Below are 11,785 nucleotides of genomic sequence, written 5' to 3'. Positions count from 1 at the left end.
AGGCAGAATTGAGCACAACATGAATCTTGAATCTGATCCAGACAGGCAAAGCCTGTGGGGTGATTCATAAATTGAAAAGGCCATGGGGATCCAGAGAGGCATCTAAAGCACACATTGGGCAGAGAAAGGTGAAACGACTTGTCAAAGACTACAACAGGCAAAACAAGGACTAACTCCAGACCCAGGACTTTAGGGTCTCCCATCTTCCAGTTTAGCACCACAAACACCAAATGTTTCTCATACTGTGAGCTAGGGAACAATGAGAGGACTCCACATTTCTGAAATTAAACTGGCTCTTTATTAAGATAACTATTTACAGCAGACCTCCAACTGCAGCTGGTGTTCCAGCCACAGGCACAAAGACTGGCATCCTCCATCCTCCAGCAACAGGTGTGCCTCCATCCTGGCTCCAGGCAGGGACCACCTCTTTGTCCCATGCTTGAACCATCATGCTCCATGTTGTACAAGTCTGGGGCTCCTAAGCCATGTGGCCTTTCAGGAAGACAGACTTCTATTTGTGCCTCAGCCACAATTTGCTGTGTGATGTTGAAAATGTACCCTCAGTTTCTCTTCCCACCCTTAGCTCCTTGGAACTCTTGTGCTCTGACAGTTGCTTGAATTCTTTTGTGTGTGACAGTATTTTCTCCATAAAAAAAAACAGGCTTTTGGACCAATACAAGCACTCTCACCAACTAAAGATTTGGCATCCTTGGAAACTGGATCACAAGAGATTAAAAGTACACAAAATTAGGTAAAAAAAAAATTTAGAAGCTGATTTATAGAAAATTTAGAAACTCCCTTGTGATCCTGAGGAAGTGAGGGGTGTGCATGGGAGCGGGGGGAGCAGAGGTCAGGCATGCTGCAGAAAGGCACCCAAGAGACATTTCTGCCTTTCCCCTCAACAGTAAGCTTATGTCCACCTGAACCCTACCCAGCTCAGAGGTTTACCTGTTGGGAACGTTTGAGTGTTGGCAGCCTTGGGAAAGGTGCTGCTGCCATGGGTGATCCCCCCACCCCCTAATCTGGTACTTTTCTGCCAATCCCAGGGGCATTTGTGTTGAGGAGAGACTAGGAGTATGAAAACCATGTCCCAAGGCCTTCCTGTGAGCATGGGCCATTTAAAATCTTGCAGAAGTCATCCAAATGCTCCAGTTGAGCACAAGGCCTTGAGACAATAGCTGGGGCTTGAATCAAGCACTCCCTCTGACTTAACAGCATGAAGAGGAACCTGGACATGGTGGCTCAGAGCTGCCTGGGGCAACAAGAGTCATTCCTGCCCACCTGACACAGCCCATAGGAGGGCTGGAAGTGGCACTGAATCCTAGGTTGAGTCCCCAGCTCTGAAGCTCACTCACTATGTGGCTTTGAACAAGACACTCCTGGCTGGTTTTAAGCTGCTCAGCAGCTTTCACAAGCTGAGGGTTTTCTCTGGTTCTCACCTGGAGCTGCTAGATGAGCTCTTTGGAAAAATCTGCCTTAAGTCCATGAGTTGCTGATATCTCCCTGCCTTAGGTGGAGTCATGAGGATCTCTTTATGGATGACTGAGAAGGGCTTGGGTACCATGAGGTATGACTGTCTGGATAACTCAATAGTCCTGTCCAGGGCTATCAGACATCCAGCCATGCTCCTACTGCTGCAGTGCAATGTGTATAACATTCCTGTTACCTGCTAAGGTTGGGGAAGGGCTTTGCCCACTTCACTAGTTCTCTGGTACCTGCTGTATGGTGTTTGCACCTGGGAGTGGCCCAAACTGTTTCAGCACGCTGGAGGAGTCTTCCCTCTCCCTGCCTTTCCCAGAATGGGACTTGTCTGAGGATAGTGGCATTTGTTCCCTCTAGACTCTTTACTGACAGCTCATCACTCAGCCAGGAATTGGCACCAGGGGAAGCATTTGGAGAACAAGCACTTGTGCAGGAAGAAGCTGATCCAGTTCCAGTTTTGTCCGCTCCTTTGGCCCATGGGGCTGTATGACTCAGGCAGGTCACCCAGGCATTTGTAATCCAGCACTGCCCATTTATTAGGATAATCAACTGTTGCCACCATTGTCTCCGACTTGTCCCAGGACTAATGTTACATTAACGGGTCTCCTCTGGTCTGCCCTGAGGCTCTGCTCCTTCGTGTCACTGCTGGCTCCAGCTGGCTGCCAGGCTTAGCTGTCAGGAAAGATGTAGCTGTACTGATTTAAGATGTACTCCACAATCTGGTTCTGAAAGACCATGTGCATTGCCATGTTTCCCTCCTCATTCTCTGGTCTCAGAAGTGTGGGTCCAAAGACAATAGCAATGCCTTGCACAGACATCCGATTCTCCTCCTTGTGATCAATCACTCTAGAGAGGGCAAGAAAAGCACACAATAACTGATCCAGCTGGGGCACTTCTCTGGGAGCTGGGGCAATCTTTTGCTGTATCCCTCATCTCTGCATTTCTGATAGGAATGGGGAAGAGACTGAAACCACAGCTGATTGGAGTCCAGAAAGTGGCTTAATCTAAATCTGTTTTGCTGCAGTTATCTCAGGAAACAGCAGAACCCCCTGCCCTCCCCACCTCCCCCCAAAAGAGGAAAAAAAAAATGCAGAAAACCCCCCAAACTTCCTTTTACTGTCAGAACAAGAGGACAGTAGAAAAAGCTGCTGTACATAGAATCTCCTTCATCAGAGGTTTGTAAAAAGAGGCCAGGGAAGCATGCCTCTAGGAGGGTTTAGACTAGCCCGTGCAGTGGCTTGGGGCCTGAGGTCCCTTTCAACTCTGGGATTCTACAGCAAGGAAGAAGCTGCCACATCATGGCAGGGGTAGTGGGTTAGGGTTGAGCGTAGAAGCTCACGCAGGAAGCCAGCAATAGGACTGGTAAAAAGAAAATTCCAATAAAAAAAGAGCGAAGTTCCCTCCCCTACTGCCCATTAAAATTAACTTTTTAATTAAAAAGTGCCTGCTTTCCACTGAACATTGACTTTTCAAAAATAAATTAATAAGTAACTTAAAATACAAAATATTTAAAGTCATAAACCACTATCTGTCATGGTGCTTCATGGAAGTTCAGTTGCCTCAAATCCCCATTGTCTTCAAGAGGTTGGGCACCCTAACTAGACAACATTGCCTACAGTGATGAATGGTCAGTCTTCCACATGCCTTGGGAGTCTATGGTGTGCTGATAACCTTTGTCATCACATGGGATGCTGCTCAGTCAGGAAGCCAGGCCTGTAGAAGAGAACCAAAGTGTGGAGGCCCCCTGGATACAGCTTCCATGTTGCAACATTTCCAAAGTGAGATATTTCTGTTTATGGCTGAAGGATTTTTGTTTTTGTTTGGTTTGTTGGGGGTGGGGGGCGGGTTTGTTTGGTTTTTTTGTGATATTCAAGGGTTTTGTTTGGGGGGGAAGCATTGTTCTATGAAACATTGACAAAGAAAAGGGTTTTTTTGGTTGAATTTTTCTTCAGGGAAAAACATCTATAAACAGCTGCAAGTGAATACCAGGCAATAGGATACCAACATCCAGGTGGGTGGGAGTGCAGATCCCACAGGGTTCTCAGCTCAAACACAGACCTAAGAAAGACCCTTGCAAAGGGAGCAGCCAGAGAAGATTCAGAGGAGCCTGTTTTCTTCTCCCTTTTCAAAGTTATGTTTCTACATTGGCTGCTTCAGATTGCAACATGTCCCTACAGATCTGGCCCTATAGTTCTGCCAAATTTGGCTCATGATCCTATAGCTATCAGCATACCAGCCTCTTCCTCTCCCTTCCTGCAGCCAGCCAATGGTCCAGGGCCCTGGCAAGAGATGCTGTTGCTGACTGGGAGAAATACAGTTGGGGTGGCCTTTAGTGGGGCTGAGGGGGGAGGATGCAATTGCTGCTCCACCTGAATTTTAAAAATAGCCATCTGGGAGGGGCACTGGCATTTCCATTCAGGCAGCCTGGCCAGATCAACTGACTTCATGGATCATTATCATCTCTCTGATTCCTGCTAATATCTCTCTATTCCACAGGTGTTAATGACTAGTTACCTACCTAAACCATGGCAGAAGTTCACAGTGCAAACTTGCTCTTTTCACCACACACTCCTTCACTCCCCACTCCTGCTGATGAGTGGCTGAGGTGCGGCCACCATGGCATTAATTGCCTCTTGGCCACTCAGCTGGGGAGAAAAGAGCAAGATAAAAGGTGCTGCTGCACTGCAAACTTCTGCTGCAATTTAGGTAGGTCCCTATTAATGATCCTCTTCCCCTTTTTAAAGCTCCTGATGTTCCACTATTCAAATGATCCTTTCTTCTGCAATTTTGCTGCATTAAAAGAGAGACATTACCAGGAATGGCTATTTCATAGCCCTCCAAACTATTTTAAGCTCTAGCTAAAAACCTTAATTTAAGTGTAATAATATTAACTCAGGTGTAGAATGACTGACAGCAAAGTATTGGAGCTCTGTCAAGGCACTCAAGAAGGCTAGATTTTACAAGTCTGAATAAGAGTTTATATGTTTAACTGTTTGATGAAAGGCCAGGCAGAACTGGACCATAATACACGGATGCAGGAGTGGTGCTTCTCAGGAGGCAATCCGGGAAGCAGGCAGGTCCATGCAGTTTACAAGGTTGGGATGCCAGATGTGGCTGGGACTTACCTGCTGAGATGCCGGAAGAGAGCCTTCATGGTGTCATGGTTCGGGAGTGGGAGGGAATACACCAGGTCACGGACACACTTGATGCGCTTTGTCGGGTCGTACATTTCTACAGCCAAAAGGACAAATGGGTCAAGTTGTCTGAATGCCACACAATGGGTCTGGATGCCAGAAAAAAAAAAAGTCCAAGATGGGGGCCCTGTGTCTACTTCTCCTGGCCTTACCACACACTACCTGTGCAACCCCCAGTGACAAGTCCTCACCTGGTGTGAGACACCATAGTGTTGCTGACGGTGCGGCAACACAGAGCAAGTTATGCCAGCTACAGCCACTTGCCCATCTATAAAACAATGTTAAGGACACTCCTCTAGCCCATCTTGCAGGAATGCCATGAGGATGAATCCACATGTCCTAGTGTGCTCAGAGTGGGAATCAGACATGAACTTAGATAGAAGGGAGTCGCATCTTCCCTCAAGGAACCATGTTGGCTGTCACTACAGGCTGTGGACCAGAAGCCATAAAATAATCCTCCTTCTTTATGAGAATTTGGGCTTGCCTAACAAACTAAGATCCAGCTGGTAACCAGGTTCAAAGCCATTCCTGCCAAAAACAATTCAAACACAAGACTGCTTGGTCCATATTCATAGCCGATTGCTCGAAAATCAGACTGTGAATGCAGACAGCTTGGGTGCCTTGGGCCATGGCCTAGACCAGTAGTGCTCAATATTTTGCCCCAGGAGGCTGGATGGGCAGTGCCTGTTTGGTCCTGGGGCCAGAGCCAGCTGATGGTCCCAATCTGGCACCCAGGGTAGAGGTACTGGGCACCATCCGGCTCAAGGAGGGTAGCTTGGACCTGACCCAGCCCTGCAGGGGAGAAGGGGCCATGGCTCTTTGGGGTGCGGGAAGGGGAGGGGCATAACCTGGTCCCAATCTACACACAGGGGAAGGGGACATAGCTTAGCTCTGACCAGCTGCATGGGGCTTAGGAATTTGAGGAGGGGAGGGTGGCCATATTACATAGCCACTGCTCCCTTCACTCATAGGTAGCCCTGCAGGCCAGATGCAATGGCTCCATGGGCCTCATTTGGCCCAAAGGCCACAGACCAGAGGCTGAGCACCTGTGACCTAGACCCACAAGTCCTGGCTCTGACTTGTGCTTCTGAGGTGTGACCTTCCATGCAGCTGTAGTGCCACTTCCTAAACAAATCAGCTTAAACACAGGGCCAGGGGGCTGGTTCCAAGGAGAAGAGCTATTTTACAGAACAGCGCCAGCTGCCAGGCTATAAACAAACTCCCCACCACATCAGAGCTATGGTTTGCACAAACTGGCCTAAATTTGTCCCAACATTTTGTGATTAAACCCCACAGCATTAGTGGCAATTGAAAAGCTCTCTAGAGAGTCTACCAAAGCCTTTTCCAAGTTTCAGAGACAGGACCAGGATTTGTGGGTGAACAGTGTGTGTGTGGGGGGGGGGGGAAAAATATACTGGGGAAATCCTGGTGGACATGGCCCTGCTGGGTAGAATGCTAGCTAAATGACACAGGCAGCATGGACAAGCAGGGTGTGGTTAGCCCTTATATCCGTACTTATGGCAGTGATGAATTTGTCAAAGTGGCTGAAAGGAAAGAGGGGCTCTGGCAGCTCGCGGAAGAAAAGCTTCAAGGCTCCCGTGATGACATGCACGTCCTCCCATCGGCCGTCATCCAGGTCCAGATGCTCATCTGCAGGGCGATAATGAACATATGAGACCAGGGATTTTCAATTCTTTTGATCCCCTGGCCCAACTCCATTCCCTTGCACAGCTCCACGCCCCTGCACTCACAAGACCCATCTTCCCTCCTTCTCCACCTGCCATCCCCCTACACAATCCTGTGCACAGCACAGGCAAGAGGAACCTGGCCCCGAGAGTCCTGGACCAAACCACTAACTCCTAGGTCTACTACAAAATTCTGCTGAAGAAGGTAATAGACAAGACAGACGTCTCATCTTTAAGGCTGCAAGTGAGAGAGCCCATCCTTCCCTAGGCCCCTTATTCCAATGTTCGGTCACCCTCAGTGATGACAGTTTGCACTTTGGTTCCAGTTTGGGCCCCTGGATCATGTTTCACCTTTATCTGATACATTAAGGAGCCCAACAGCCATCAGCAACCTCCCCTGTGCTGAAGATCCATGGCCAGTTTTCAAAGGGCCCAATGTGCCCAGCTACACTTAACAGGGGTCTACACAAGAACTGGCCTTTGCAGGATGTGCTTAAGTTGCCTCTTAACTTTGGTTTTCATAGATGGAAGGAGCTCAGTGCTTTTAGTCTCTTATGGATAGTTTTTTCCTGGACATGTCGTCTTTTTGGGTCTTCCAATCTCTGTCCAGGTGTTTTTTTTAAATATGAACAAGCTTTTGCTCTGCTTAGCTTCAGTTTTGCCCTAGCAGGAACTGCTTGGGGCTGGGGCAATTGGAGGCAAGGGGCACCATGTCTGTGTGCATGCACACACACATGCATGTAGCCAACATGCAGCCAGGCAGGGTGCTGGGAGCAGTCCTGGCAGCTGGATGCAGGTAAGTCTATGGGGAATGGGGGTTGGAAAGTCAGGGCTTGGACACTGTCCAGGGGGCTGTGGGGTGGGTGTGTATGAAAGGAATGGGTGCGAGACAGGGGTGTGGAGGGAGACACTTGCCCCTCCAGTGGGGGAAGGGGGCAGGGGGACCATTCGGGGCAGTAGGGAGCTGCATGGCTGGGCTGGCAGCACCAGGGCCAGTGCCCTTCCTCACAGGGCTGGGGCACCAGAGCTGGGGGGACATGGGACTATGGGTCAGGAGTGAGGGGCACCAGCATATCACAGGCCCCACACGCCTCCACACACACGCACAGTTTTATACCCTCCCAACAGGCATCTTCTTTTTTGGAACTGGAAATATGGCAACCCTGCTCATGGAGGCACATTTCCCAGGTTTTTAAACCACTAGTCCATGCCCCCACTCTAATTTTTCAGCTCCCTTTTTCCAGATGTGGACACAATATTGCAGCAACTGACTTTCACAGACAACAGACTTCCAAAATCACTACTAGGTTTCTTGTTTATTTTTCTTTCTTTTGTTGGTTTTTTTTTGTAAGGCTTTTTTTTTTTTTTTTAAAGAAATTATCCAAGGGGGGCTTATTAAGGCTGCATACACACATTCAAACAGAATCAGGGAGAATTCTCCCAGGTGTGTTCCCCTGGTAAAAGAAACCAAGCCAGAGCTGCACGTACAAATGTTCGCAAGCCGAGCCCCCTGAAGACTGGAGAGCTTACAGTGCCGATATTGTGCAGCCAGGTTGGGGGACATCTCAGCATGCTTTGCCGTCTTCCTTAGTCGGCCTGGCAACACCTCTCTGATCGGCTGACCCAGACTGCTCATGGTCAGGCCTATTTCCCTGTAGCACAAAGTGGGGATTGTGAGGGGATGTGCTCTGTTCTCTGCTGGATCAGCAGAGTCCAGCAAGGGATACAACTTCTCCCTAGGAAGGAGGGGCAAATGCTGGGAGGACTATGTTCTCTTCCAAGACGAGACACAGCATGTACAGACATTTGCTCTCCCAGGATAAACTCTCCTGGGAATGATTTCACTCTGGTTGTTCCCAGGTTATCTTTCTCTTGGAGCAGTCATTTTTACTGTGGGAGAAAGCCTGAATATCTGTACATTCGTGGTTTCTCTTGGGAGAGCAGCAACTCTCCCAGGAGAAAATGAATGTCTATACAAGACCCAAGAGAGCTATGAAATGGTAAAAAAGCCCAAAGAAACCAGTCCTACCATGATCCACTTTGTAGCGCAGTTTCTGTATCGTTGCCAGATTTCCACTTACTCGATACAGTCCATCAATGTCCAAACCTATCAGAGCAAAGAAAAAAACCACCATTTAGATCCACCCCTAACCAGGAAAAGGTTAATGAGGCGGAGGAAGAGGAGGAGAAGGAATGAACAGACTGCTGGGGTATGCCTAATCTACAGCTAGGGTACGACCACAACAGATTGGCATGCCCATAACCTAATTAGCATGGGTAATAACTGCAGTGACAGTTTAGGCTAGCCACCCGAGTACCCTGGCAGGCTTGTTCAGCTGTCACTGAAGCTCGTCTTGCTGCATTTTCCCCAAAATTCCTACCTGAGCAAATCAGATCTAAAATTAGATCTAGTGCAGATAGATCTTCCAACTACAGTGAAGATAGCCCCATTTGCCTGATCTGTTGGGCTCACATTGAGGGAGCGGTGTGTTGGAGCACAGCAGAAAGGGTTTAAGACTCTGCATCACACACATACAGTAGAGGGGGCAATCAGAGGTGAAGGCAGCTTGGAAAGGTTTAAAAAAAAAACTTGTGTATCACTTTCTCTTCTACTTCTAAAGAAACCTTTCCACAGCAGCATTTGATGATACAGCACACAGGCAGGAGCATGCTGTTCTAGTGATTACAGCAATTGGCTACAGGGACACTTGAGAAGCAGACACCCTGATTTGCAGCCCCTCCGAGCTTTAGCCAGGGTTCACCAGGTCTATCAGGTGGGGGTGTCATGCCAGTGATGATGTAGATGGGCCCTTCCTCTCCATTACGCAAGGCAGGGATTCCTTTTTGGCTCTCCCATCATGCCAGTCTGCAAGCCTACCTCTGTTTTCTACTGTCTGGATACATTGGTGCACGAACTTTGGTACCATGCCCCGCTCTCGTTCACACAGCACTTGCAGAGAGCAGCCAAACACTTGATCTGAAAAACAAACCACAAGACCCCAACCACATTACATAGCTGTAGACAAGAGGGTCAGCTGAGAATTCTCAATTCAGCTGGGATGGAAGAGACAACCCCAAAGGACCTAATCTAGGAGGAATATCGCCATAGATATCCAAATACCTACAAGAGGCCACCCTAGCTCAGAGAGGCGAGCTCAGCCCAAGACACTGCTTGTGTAAGCACTGTTAGCAATGCCCGTCACCCATCCATATATTCCTGCTACTTAAGACCACTATGGTAGCATCTCAGAGCCCCAACCTTGGACAAGGGCCCCACTGTGCCAGATGCTGTACAAACAGAATTCACAGACAATTCTGGCTTCCTGAGTGCAATGGCTTAGCTATGAGCAGCAAGCTGGAGGGCAAGTGGTCTTATTCAGTCACAGTGGGCATTAAGCTGGAGGCTCAGGGAATGGTTAGAATTAGTGTAGTTTCTCAGACTAAAGACACTGTAAAGATTTGCCTGGGTTCAAGTCTCTGCTCTGCCACCGATTCCCTGTAGGACCTTGGGCAAAGCATTTAGCCTCTTTGGACAGATAGGAAACACGCAGTACCTGCAGTCTGCTTTACAGGAGCATACAAGTATAAATACATTTCAGGGACTGAGAGGTGCTCAGGTACTAGAGCAGTGGGAACCAAAGTGGCACATATAGATCACGGGGCTGGATCTTGCATCTGCACTAGCCACAACTTCTGGGTGAAATGAAGTGTCCGTCATCCTGCAGGGCTGAGGGATGGGCTACACCACGTGCACACCCCATCACACCACTACGTGCACTATGAGTGTGCTGGACTGACTGACCGACCCACCCTCTGCACCCACAGCTGAGCTCTATGACGTAGTTTCACTGCTAACAGCATTTGAACAAGAGCCCAAGGCTGAGGGATATTTCTTCTTGTACCCAACAGGGTGGACTCAGCCATATTCCCCCACCCCTTGAAAGGTAGTGGTGCCCCCCATCAGGTACTCACATGGGATGCCAGGGGACCTGAATGTCTAGCCTTCCTGGGCATAAGTAATGGTTTAGACTTTCCCCATTTCCCCAAATGGTTGTGCTAGAATCCCCTCAGCTCCTGGAATAAGGGCTGCTTCTTCCCCCACAAGATGTCCCCCTTCCCTGTCCCCCAATGTGGGCAGCCTGGCCTATACCTTTGATGTATCCTCGCTCCCGCAGGGACTGCAGAGTTGGCCGTCGCTGAAGGAACTTGAGCAGCTTGTTTCGAACCTTGTTGGAGTCATTCTCAGAGCTCGTGGTGCCAGCTGACAGCCCAGAGCCTGCAGGAGACAAGGCAGAGCTAGTCAGAGGGAAACCTCCAGCAAAGCCCCCACATTGAAAGAAGACAGCAGGGCGTCTCTGGGCTCAGCCCTGGACTGGGGCACACAGAAGGAGGCACCCCTCAAACAAGGGGGCAGCAAGGATGCCCTGAACCAGCTCTCCCTAACTTGCTGGCTTAAATGGAGCATCTTTCCCACAAGTGCATCTCTCCAACTTGCCAGCCAGGGTGACATGGATGGGGGAAATAGGGAGAGCTGAGAGTTAGAGATACAGCAACAGCTGACAGAAAAAAAGAGACATCTCCCAAGTCCCCCCCTCTACTGGAGGAGGATGGATCCCACCTGTCTGCTCACCTCCCCACCAAGGGCAGCGGTCGGTTACCAGCACTCTGGCACATCCCGTCCACACCTACCTACCAATTTGGTAGACCCTCCTTTTTGGGATCTGTAGGATACATATCACTTTCTCCAATCCCACTGCTCCTGGAAGCCTGGTACCATGGAACACCATGCTCCAGGTTCTCTGTCAAAGCAGGGGACAGTCCCTGCCTCATGCACCCATAAACAGTTGGGGCATCTAGTGCTGCTGCCTCATCATCCTCCCCAGCAATGGAAGACAGCTTTGCAAACAAGCCATATATGTAGCTTGCTGAGCCAGGTGAAACCACCTGCCTTTGCATTCTTGTCTTGCCCCCTTACCAGGAAGACTTGTTAATGGAGTGCAGCAATTGCTATGGAGCTGCTGCTGTTCACTCAGAGTATAACTGGGCTCTAAATGAGCCACATAAGCCTGTTGGAGAAGTCCTCTGCTCTGTGCTGTTCTCTGCAAAGTCTGGGCACACCAGGGCAAGGCCAAGATGGAGGAGAGTCATAAACCTTGGAGCTGCTATGGAGACTGAGTTACAGGGTGGCTCTGGGGAGGCTGCCAGAAGATAAATGGCTGCTTGTGCTGGTTAGAGCAGCCTCTGAGTGCCCACAGCCTTGACTCCACATATGAAGAGTTACCTTCACCACCCACTCCTGTGACCTCTGTGCTGCCTCCCAGGACACAGCTTGGCACACGGCCCTACAATTCCACTGCTTAGCCTGAAGAGCCTACGTGGCAGGCCCCAGGGCTCAGCTGCATGTTCCCAAAGGGCATCAGATCA

General features: G+C 49.4%; 1 protein-coding gene across 8 annotated transcripts in view; it reads right to left on the bottom strand.

Annotated features, from left to right (window-relative positions):
* Positions 1-275: 275 nt before the first annotated feature.
* ARHGAP27 (Rho GTPase activating protein 27) overlaps positions 276-11,785 on the bottom strand; it is a 67,139-nt gene continuing 55,629 nt past the window's right edge. For 7 of the 8 annotated variants that reach the window (XM_059726891.1, XM_019475861.2, XM_019475864.2 and 4 more), the window contains 6 exons: positions 10,512-10,637; positions 9,240-9,338; positions 8,391-8,468; positions 6,192-6,326; positions 4,608-4,713; positions 276-2,328 (listed from right to left, as the gene is read on the bottom strand). In XM_059726891.1, coding sequence (XP_059582874.1) covers positions 2,151-2,328; positions 4,608-4,713; positions 6,192-6,326; positions 8,391-8,468; positions 9,240-9,338; positions 10,512-10,637 — 722 coding nt within the window. In that variant the 3' untranslated portion in view covers positions 276-2,150. Of the gene's footprint in view, positions 2,329-2,566; positions 3,196-4,607; positions 4,714-6,191; positions 6,327-8,390; positions 8,469-9,239; positions 9,339-10,511; positions 10,638-11,785 lie in introns of those variants that run through there. The other variant, XM_059726892.1, reaches the window with a different exon arrangement.

The sequence above is a fragment of the Alligator mississippiensis genome, chromosome 4 (genome assembly GCF_030867095.1).
Source record: "Alligator mississippiensis isolate rAllMis1 chromosome 4, rAllMis1, whole genome shotgun sequence".
In the NCBI taxonomy this organism is placed as follows: domain Eukaryota; kingdom Metazoa; phylum Chordata; order Crocodylia; family Alligatoridae; genus Alligator; species Alligator mississippiensis.
This window is presented reverse-complemented; position numbering and strand designations above follow the sequence as displayed.